Consider the following 11,142-nt stretch of genomic DNA (forward strand, 5'->3'; position numbering starts at 1 on the left):
TGCCTATAGGATTGATGTTTGCTGGTAGGAAAAACCAGCAATGAGATCCTTCAACTCACCTAGTTTGATGTCATGACTAGACTTAGTATTTTCCAGTTTTTTATTACAGGAGTCTAGCATTTTTAACATCTGCTCACTTTTCCTTGTTTGTTCCCTATTATTTATAGTTTCTCTCGTTACTGGTTTGTAGAGAGAGAGGGTGTTGGTGCTGCTGCATTGAAGCAAGGTCCAAAGAAAAAACAGGAAAAAAATAAACAGAAATCATTATTTCGATTCCATAAGTAGGTTAATAATCAATCATATAAATCGTATTATATTTACAAAGAATGAATCAACAAGAAACAAAATCCTCACCCAACCTCAAAATTTTTGATACAACAACATAGGCCACTTCCGCTAGTTCAGCCAGCACCTCGAGGTGCCAGGCCGCTTTACAATAAAGACAATATACACAAGGTACACTACAATCACATGTGATTAAAGAAAATTGCTTGGCAAAGAACCCATTAAAATAATAGCATCATTATCCTTGTGATCCTTCACTTTTTCCGGATTTGCCTTTGAAAGTAATCCGGAGAACAATCCTAGACCCATAGCAGAGCCCGATCTCCTTCCCAGAATGAGACCACTGGCCTTACGGCTCAAGCTACTGGTTGACTCCATGACCTCGTCTGTCCTGAGGTGTGCCCCACAATAGCAATTTGTAAGCTTGCCGAAGCAGGGCTTGTGGAATGCTGATTCGCAAGAAGCACACCTTTCAATTTCGCCTTCCTGTTTAAGTTGTTTTCAACTGTCAGAACGTATCTATGAAAAATTTTCAGTTATCAGCTACAAGGACCATATAGGAGACAACTTTCTGGTGCTTGAGCTGAAGGGATTCACTAGATTATGATATACATCACTACCTGGAAATCTTTATTTTTTTTCCATAAAACATTCATCATGCTAACGTTAAACAAAGCTATTCTATGCTAATGCCTACCTGAAAAGGAAAAATGAGTGAGGATGGATCATTACAAGCTTGACGGGCACTGCAGGGGACTCCCACATCACAGCATATGAGGCATTGCTCTGTTATATGCTCCAGGATTTTCCTTGAAACAGTTTCCACCATCACTGGTAGTGCTGCAATAGAAATAGAGACGAGCTTAAGAATAAAAAACAGGGTTGCACAATTACACAGAGCTCAGATATCTATATCTATGTACAGATCCTTAAGGCATGTCACTTACACTGACAAAAGGAAAATGTAGGGTTCGATAAAGAAGTATAAAAGTGATAAAAGGAGATTAAGTCTTTAAAAAAAGTATATTAAGCAAATTGTAGCTGTTGGCCTAGCAACAGACTCAAAGCCATATAAGCATAATCAATGGCACATGATTACTATTTTATTTCACATGAGAAACAATAGTTGAGGCCTATTTGACTGAAAAAATTACAAGAGTGAGATTCCTGTATGGTTAAGAGTCAGTTGATGCACCAGAGAAACACAAGCAAAAATTGCCCCATAATGTTACAGAAATTGATGATATCAAACAGTGGAATAAAAAAATAAAACTTCACACGCAGAGAGAAAGGAACATTCAATGGAAGGGCATGTCAAAAGATAGGAAAAGAAAAAACAAAACTAGAGCAGCCAATTACAAAGAAATGTTCAAATCCAGCCTAGTTGCTTGCAAAGAAATCAAAATAGATATATAGTAGTATTGGAGACTTCTGCACGTGTAAACAAGGGCGGAGACACAAATGGATTCAACAAAGCATAGCTTCGATGAAATATCTTCTCACCAAAATACTAAAATGGAAGTTATGATTAGATGTTAACCTGCAAAAGCCCCTTTTGAGAGATCTATGAGGTCTCTAAGGGCAAAAAAATCATTGCCTTCAAGAAGATATCTTCGAGAACCGAGTCCTTCAGTGATGGTCCTGCAGAATGGACATCGAACATATGAAAGCATAGTTCCAATTTTTTTCCTGACATCCATGATATGGTGCAAGGCTGGGACCTTGGAGAATAGGAAAGGATTGACCGCACTTACACAAAGCATGGGCTGCAAAAGAAAATTCATTAAGGGCATCTGGCAACTTAGACAAGAACTTTGCATTGAATAGAAAGCTTAGTATGAAATCTAAAACACTTTTTAAGTTGTAAACCATCAATAAACATGAGTGTTTATTATCCAAATGAAGAATTTTAACAAGAACCACAAATTAGATTGAATCTCCCAGTATATAGGCATGTAACAGATACCTTGGAATGGAGTGCACATCTATACTCATTTTTACAAGCATCTTAAATCTTACCAAATACAACCAGGGAAATGCTAGACAGTTGGACTTTCTATCATCAGTTACTATCGACTTTTTTCCCATTGCATTTATGTAAGCAAGTACAGGATGTGCTTGGCAAACATACTTTCATGGATTGGGTCAACCATTTCTCCATCCCTCGAATTTAACAATTTCATCCAATCGAGAAGCACCCAGTTATGCAGAGATTGTGCAAATGACAACAGAAGGACAACTTTTCAAATTACCTGTTCATAGATGGAATCCAGGTATGACTTGGCCAACTGAGAAACTGGGTATTCAATAAAATCCCAATAATGTAGAACTCTTGCTGGCAAAACTGCGGTCTCATTTGTATGGCATGAAGAACAAAATAACTGACCAGTGTACTCGCAAAGTCGAGGCTTTCCCCACCCAAGTGTCTGTACAAAGTCCCGCATTAATGTCATCCCATCATCAAAATGGTTGTGGCATCCAGCACAAGTATAATGTTGTGCTTCTAGCATCTGTTTAGTAGATTTGAATGGCCGAATTTCAACAATAAGTGATATTGTCTTCCCTAAAGTGGAAATATTTCCTGCATCTTCCCCTCTGTTAGAAAATACAGACTGAGGAACTAGTGTTCTTGCCGCTGGGGAACTAGGAAATGAATCTCGAGGAAACAAGAACCAAACCAGTGCACTTGGGGGACTGGAAAAGAACCCAGAATGGATAGTTGAATGTAAGCACTCCTGAATAAGAACACTTCTCTCAGAAACAACATCTGGAGATGCATTCCCGAATATTTTTCTAGATTCCTTTTCCACAGAGGACCATGGAGAAGGAAGAGTCCAGCCCTGGTCAGCAAATAATGATTTCAGCCTACGATAGAGTGTATAGAAATCACGATACCTGCGTTCAACCTCCCACTGGTTTTTTCCACTCCATACCCTTATTATATATGCAGTATATTCCTTCACTCCAACCAACCTTTCACTAAGTGAGACATCTCCCATCTTCTGCTTTGCACCTACAACTTCAACCCTATCAATTCTCTGTGGCTGTGTAATTAGCATATAAGCCTCATCAGTACCAGAAGTAGAAGCAGTTGACATTAATAGCTGTGACTGAAACATGTGATTACCCCGAGGAAACCTGGCCCCTGGAGATTCAACAGAATCAAGTAAAATTTCTTCCATTTCATTAACAATCTCATCGTAAAATTCCATGAGCTCAGAATTCTCTGCCTGCCAAGAAAATTCAGGAAACAGATAGGAATATAAGCATCTTAACAAGCAACTTGAGAGCCACGATGGAGAGAAATGTGCAGCAGTAAAAAAGAGGCAGTTAACCAGTGGAAAACATAGATATTGAAAAATATACTTTTGCAACAGATGGTTTCTGTGTTGCTTAAAACTCTTCCAGACACATACTAACATGATGAAAACTACAAAGATTCTAAATTGCCAACATGATGCTATTTACTCAAAATGTAAAAGAAACACGAATTATAAATTGCAACTTGATGCTTTATGAGAGTATGGGTCATTCTAGAGCTCACAGGTTTGGCAGGGAGTTTGATTTTCCAATGGAGGTCAGTACACATACTCACATGCAAACACTGGTAGAAAGTTTGACAACATCAGCAGCAAAACATATATAGATACTTAAAACACAGCCGTGTTCCTAAATACACACAAGCCAGATTCTGGAACTGAGTTTTGATAGAAGAACGAGCATGTAAAACATGTTACTTGATACATTGCCATGCAGATAATGAAAGTCAATTTGTCAAAAGCATCTGTGCTTCCCATTTCCATCCTTGAAAGATTATTTTCTGTGTGCTATATATGATTGCCAAGCATCCACAACAAAACATCTAATAAACATCTACAAATCGATTTTATAGTTTATAAACTTAGGAGAGTTGTTGAAGAAACATCAGCAGACCAGCAATAAGGATGCGAACCCGTGAAGAAAATAATCACTAAGTAACATTTGGAGACAAACCTTAACCACCGCAGGATGGTCTTTGTAAGGAATCACAGAACCAGGAGCATCTTCTGATGCTTTCTTCATGTTATTTTCAAGCATTGACCGAGTTGAATTTATTTTTTGGTCCACAATGAATTCTGCACTTGCATTTTCTGAATATTCACCTGTGCGGGAACAAAGTTGATTGGTTGTATCAGAAAAGGGGTCTGCCTCTACTTTTAAATTCCCAGCCTCTTCATTTTCCAAAGTTACGTTGTCATCAGTGCAAACAACTTCCCCGGATTTCACAGATGGATTCAGATCATCCACATGATGATCTGTAAAATCCATTCCTAACACTATGGCAGATTTTTCCACCAGAGGTTCCTGCTCCACCTCAAAGACACTACTGACAGGACAATTTTTATAAAGCTCTGTTGTATCATTAGCACCTTGGACTTGATTGCAGTTAAGAGAAATATTTTTAACATCTTCTTCCTGTGGTTCACAACAGCCTGGAAAACCAACTGGCACGATCGAGGTACCTTTATCATCTTTGGCTAATTCATGACCACCTTGCACCTGACAACTGGCTACAGGAATGTCTCTCACATCTTCCACTTGGTCCAGGACAGAATTCTGTACACCAAAAGAGACCTTAGTAGCAGAATTGAGCTTCTCTCCTGAACCATCAGCTGCACTGTCTCTGATGCCAGCATGTTCCTCCATCAAACCTTTCCCTATTTCTGTTTCACTAACAACTGGTGCCACAGTCAAAGCCACAGAAGTAGAACTAAAAAAGTTTCCATCAGTCTCCTGACCCTGCTCCGGCTGCTGAAATTTATCTAAGGTAAAAGAAGCTCCAATGCCTCCCCTTGTTTCTAGCTCAAAATCATCCCAATCCTCCGACCCAAAAGCCACAGATGAACCCATAATCAACGGGTTCGCATCACCAACTTTCCCTTCCTCGCCAAGAAACACGTTCTTCCGAAAATTCATATTCTTCCTATTCTCATCATCCGAACCACACCCATACATCGAATCATCATCTTCCGAATAGCCATATCTAGACGAACCCCCATCTTCCCCTCTCTCCACTTCCCCTCCATCAAAACCCAAACCCACCTCCACATCCAACCCACTTAAACAACCATCATTCTCTCCATTCTCAATTCCCAAACGAGCACTCTCCCGCTTACTGTCCATTTCACTACCACGAATTTCCAACCCATCAATCCCATTTTCTTCAAAACTGCTATCTAAACAATCAATACCCGAATTTGATAGCTTTTGATCCTCTAAGTTCCTATTATCATCAAACCCAAAATGGAAACTTTTCGGCCCCGGGCTAAAATTATCCAAACTTTTTAAGGACCCAACATCAGACTTTATACAATCATGAAAAGAAGGACCAAACGAACCACTACAAATACTAGGTGCGCCGCCCATAACTGAGGTGGCGCTACAGTACCGCTCGAACTCCGATTCTCCACATGAGGAATGCTGTGATGCTGATGCAGGCGATGCATCACCACCGTCCGGTTTGATAGAACCGAACGGATCAGAAGAGGTGGGCCTCGGGATGGTGTCGTGGGTCCCTTCTCCATTATGAATCATCTGATTATTATTGTTGTTGTTGATTATTATTGTTGTTGTTGTTGTTGGTATAACCGTAAGGGTTTTGAGCTTTGATGTTGAAGAGTTGAGAAAGAGAAATGGAAGGAACGTGTGGGATGATTGGAATAATATAAAAAGTGAGAGAGTGATCGTAGCTGACCTGATAAAAGAGCGACAAAGCAAGAGAGAGAGAGAGAGGAGAGAGTGAATGAATGAATGAACGAAGGGTGGAGTCGCTGAGAGATTTGAGAGCAGAGGGACTTTCGGCTTTGTACAGAGAGAGAGAGAGCGAGAGAGGGAGAGAGAGGGGAAGACTTTAGAAGTGTTTATTTTAATTCTGATTTGATGAGGTGGATTGGGTTTTATTACCTAATTTTGATTTTGATTGATTTTGATTTGACGAGGTGGATTGGGTTTTATTACTTTAATTTAGTTTGAGGGTATTTATAGGTGTGTAAATGATTATTTTTTAAATATATTTTTAAAAAAATTATTTTTATATTAATATATCTAAATAATCTAAAAATCATAATAATTTTATATAAAGCAAATTAAAATAAAATATAAATTTTAATTCTCATTTAATCTAATATTAAAGGATAAAATTTTTAAAAAATAAAAAATAAAAAAATCAATTCAAGTCAACTCTAGTTAACTTACCAAATCTGAATCCAGATTATGATATTAGGATAACCTTATAAAAAACAAATTAAAATAAATTATGAAGCTCAATAAACGCATAATAGAATGATAAAATTAAAAAATATATATATAAAAAAGAACATTATAAAACGACTCGAGTCTATCTAGGTTAACCCGCAAAACCTATAATTTAGATCATGAGATCGAGATAACCTTTTAGAAATAAAATTGAAACAAATCATAAATTTAATTCTTAATCAATCTAATGTTAAAGAATGAAAAAGAAAAAAATTAAGTCAACCAGATTAAGCTACCAAACTAATGACAAGAGTCATGAGACCGAGTTAATCACATAAAAAAATAAATGACAACAAATTATGAAGTTCAATCTTTATTAAACAAAATGTTATTGGATACAATTAGGGTAAAAAGCATATATTAAAAAATAAAAAGGTAAAACAGAAAAGAAAAAAAAACACCACTACAATAAATAGTATATGTGTGAGGCGATACATGGTAAAAGCACCACCTCTTTTAGTTGTTGTTAATTAGCCCATTGGCCAGTGCTATGTCGTTAGTTAGTTGGAGAAAAAAAATTAAGTGCAAAAAATAATTTGTTTAGGCATTGGTGACATGTCTTCTAAAAAATAAATTTTAACTATAAATTGAACTTCATTTTTATCTAAATGGGAAAAAATTTGATTCAAGTTAACCTGAGCTGACATGCGAAATTCACAGATATAATCTTGAAAAAAAAAAAAAAAAGCTCAATCCTGAATTAACTAATATTAAATGATTAAAATGATAAAAATATCATTTAATTACAAAAAACATAAATGAACTTAAGTCAATAAAGTACACTCATGACGCAAGTAATGCATGTTATTAGATTCAATAAATTTTCTATCTCATAAATTATTTTTCATTTAATTATATGACAATAAAATGCATGATAATTTTTTTATATAAAATATCTTTTAAAAAGTTTTAAAAAAAACCATGATAAACATGTGGGGTCAAGATAGAAAAAATAGATCATTGGTAACAAATGGTGCAATTGCATTCTTTTATATTTGAGTTAAATACAAAAATAGATCATCGATAACAAAGAATTAAATTATATTTTCAAAACAAAATTAAGAAGAAAAAAAAACATTAAAAAAATAAATAAATAATAGTTTGGATGTTACGGATTAACTAATTAGACATATGACCCCCACTTATGGATTTAATTGTGTTCAATAACTTTTTTATCAATTTTTTAACCCAAGTATAAAATTGCAACATAAAAAAAGGACTTAAAGGAGCCCATGAGTGTGGGTCTAGTAGTCTAATGTGCCCACATTAAAAAAAATCATGCATTACAAGCTCAGCTTGCATGCATGAGCTTATTTTTAATTTTTTTTTTAAAAAAAAAAATTTTTTAAGAGGCGGTTGTCGGCCTAATTTTCTATTTAAAAAAAAATAGTAAAGGATACATCATTTTTTTTTTCTTAGAATCCAATGACCAATGGTGGCTGGAAAAAACAAGGTCTTAATTTTTTGTCCCAAAATCTATTTTCAACCTATTTTTTACCCTAAACACATTTATAAACCTATTTATAGCCTCGATAAAACCCAAAAATGATCAAAAAACCAAAATCAACATGCACTAAAAAACATTCATGCAGAAAAATCAACCTTATCGGGCAAGGAAATGGAAAAAAAAAACACCTAGTTGAAACTCGCCTCGTGAAACGAAACTCATTGACACCGATCTATACCATTTTTGTTATCAGAACTGTTGTTAACGATAACTTTCTTTCTCTACACTATAATCCAACAGTCCTCACTTTTTCCTCTCATAAAATAAGACTGAAAATTAGGGAAATGGACTTTGGTACCAAAACTAAAATTATGACAACTAAAAGGACCGATTACTTATAAAACAAAAAAGATAAGGGATCAAAATAAACTTTTTGTATTAAATTTAAAGTCATCATCTATTTTATACTCTCTTTTCACTTTGGTCCTCTATCTTTCAACCCAATCATCTCTTAAAAAATAATATGCAATTGAGTGTTAATTTGGACTAAAAAAACTCAATTGTGCAAAAACAAAGTTAAAGGACCAAATTGAAGATTTAGACAAAATGCACTATTCTAATCTACGATAATTTGTGAGAGAGTGAATTATGCATTTTCAGTAGTAAAAATACAACACGACTTAGTTTTTTTTAATGTTTACATTTTATTAATTAAAAGTGAAATTCCAAAAGAAAATGTCTTGAAAACACAATGGATCAACAAAGAAAACATTGTTTCTTCTCTTTATTCTTTTCATTGCGAAAGCATTTTATGTTTTGATCATTGATATTTTTTTTAATTTTATCCTTACACATTGTGTTAAATGGGATTTGAAGTTGATAATTTGTTTCAATTAACTTGTATTGGGTTCTTATAGTCTAAAAAAATACTGACACTAAATTGATGCTATATTTGGTATAATAGAGTTCAATTTTATTTTTAAAAATAATTCAAATTTCAAAGACCAAATATGACACTAAAATAAAAGGCAACTTTCTTTCCATTTTCTTTTTTTTACTGTTCATGTGGCATGCCTTGTAATTTTGGTCTCGAGAATTTTGTGTTTTTTTTTTAATTTTTGGTCATTTTATTTTTTTGGAATTTCAGTTCAAATCCAAAACCTTATTTTGTTCATTTTATAGTCTTTTTAGTTTGAGAGAAAAGATAGAAAATCATTGGAAAATGGAAAAAGAGAGGGAAAATCATTGGTTTGCCACTTTTCGAAAGCAAAATACATGATTTTAGTGTTAATAAATTTCATTTGACAAGAGAAATATCATTTAGATTTTTTAACCATTCATCTTGCCATAATAAATAGACTGAGTTTTAAACTATTGTTAGATTTGGGTTAAGTATTCATTTTTTTATGGATTAAAGGGCAATTTAAGGTTAGAAATGAGTTTTTTTAGGTTTTAAAGTGTTTTTTACGTGTTCTCAAGTGAAAAAAGAGTTGAAAATTAGTTTTTTAGATCCTAAAAGTCAGTCATTGATTTTTTGGTGGCTAAAATCTAAATTAACAAATGACACATCATTTATTTAAAAAAAATAAAATTCGGCAAACAATACTTAATTGGTCCGCCTAATCTCATCTTGCCTGATTTAACATAAAGAATAATAAAAAAATACAAGGCCAAACATACGAGCTTGGCCTTACAAGCCCATATGCGTTTCACTTTCTCCTTTTTAAGCTAGGGGTTAAGACGTGTTTAAGAATGCAATAGTAGTTATGATTTAAAATGATTTTTACTTAGAAAATACATCAAAAAAATATTTTTTTTATTTTTTAAAAATTATTTTTGACATCATCACATTAAAACAATTTAAAAAAATTAACAAAAAAATTTAAATTTTTAAAAAACTATGATTTGAATTGTGTTCTCAAGCATACCCTTAACTCATCAAAACCAAGTACATGGACTCTTCTTAGAAGATCTTTTTTTATTTTTTTTCAAAAAATCTGATTAATTTTTTTTAAAATAGAATAGTTATGATTATATTTAGAACATTATTCCATCAAATAACGATCAGATTTAAATTTTTTTTATATATAAAATTAATTTTATTTTTAAAAAATATTAACAAATGCCTTTTTTTGTATTGCTAAGCACAAAAGCAGATCGATTTTAGGTTTAAAAGCAAATCAAACCAAAAATCTTATTTTTCTTAAGTTATGAATCAAACATAACCAACCAACCAAACAATTTAATCACGTATCAAAGTAGTCTAGAGAAAAGGATAACAAGCGCTAGGAAAAGTCATAAAGAAACAACTACTCTCCGAAATTAAAAAAAAAAAAAAAAATCATCTTGCATTATTAATTCAACCCCGAAAACGAAAGAGACAAAAACAAAGTTCAGATAATCAACATACAAAATTAATGATTGCGTTGTTCATGGTTTTGGAAATTAGGGACCCAGAGATCGGGAGAATATTTCATAGGGTTGAGAATACATTAGTGATTATAATTTAAAATATTTTTTACTTAAAAATATATTAAAATAATATTTTATTATTTTTTAAAAAATATTTTTAATATTAACATATTAAAATAATTTTAAATAAAACAATTTATTTTTTAAGGAACGTAATTTGAATCATGTTCCTATGCGGTTAGAATTTAAAATTTAAAATTTCTACTTTTATATTTAGATTTGATTTAGAATTTAAACCAAACCGGTTCAGTTGAGTTTGATGAATTTTAAACTTTTAAAACAAAAATCTAAACAAATTGATTTTATTTTTTTAGGTTTTCTCAATTGATTTTTTAATTTTTTTTTGTTTGTTTTCTCTCTTGCTTGGTTTTTTGCTAACCCCTGTACATAATAAGGCAAAGAAGGAATATTACCATCGTGAGATTTTATTTAGATAGATTAATCAATAGCTTCCATGAAAGAAGTTAAATCCAGTGGAGATACACCAAGGTTTATAGTCCAGCGATGGCAATGACTTTCTTGCCTCTGCATCCTGGGTTCAAGCCTCAGCGTGTACGCTTGTCATCCCCGTGATGCTTTACATGCTTACTGGGTTTGCAGGATGTTCAATGAGCCGTGGGATTAGTCATGATGCACGCAAAACG

General features: G+C 33.4%; 1 protein-coding gene across 1 annotated transcript; it reads right to left on the reverse strand.

The window, feature by feature from the left end:
• Positions 1-251: 251 nt before the first annotated feature.
• Positions 252-6,189, reverse strand: LOC118057484 (uncharacterized). Its single transcript, XM_035070077.2, has 5 exons — positions 4,279-6,189; positions 2,538-3,515; positions 1,826-2,051; positions 983-1,125; positions 252-771 (listed from the first exon to the last, which is right to left on the reverse strand). Exons 1-5 carry the CDS (start codon positions 5,857-5,859, stop codon positions 478-480), a joined length of 3,222 nt encoding a protein of 1,073 aa, XP_034925968.1. The 5' UTR covers positions 5,860-6,189; the 3' UTR covers positions 252-477.
• Positions 6,190-11,142: the final 4,953 nt, after the last annotated feature.

Source organism: Populus alba, chromosome 15 (genome assembly GCF_005239225.2).
Source record: "Populus alba chromosome 15, ASM523922v2, whole genome shotgun sequence".
NCBI classification, from domain to species: domain Eukaryota; kingdom Viridiplantae; phylum Streptophyta; class Magnoliopsida; order Malpighiales; family Salicaceae; genus Populus; species Populus alba.

Excerpts from the sequence above, each read along its gene's own strand:
- LOC118057484 (XM_035070077.2), bottom strand. The coding sequence starts at position 5,859 with ATGATTCATAATGGAGAAGGGACCCACGACACCATCCCGAGGCCCACC. Across the intron at positions 3,516-4,278 it reads ACCATCCTGCGGTGGTTAAG|GCAGAGAATTCTGAGCTCAT; the intron begins GTTTGTCTCCAA and ends TTTTCTTGGCAG. Across the intron at positions 2,052-2,537 it reads TGGATTCCATCTATGAACAG|CCCATGCTTTGTGTAAGTGC; the intron begins GTAATTTGAAAA and ends TTTCTTTTGCAG.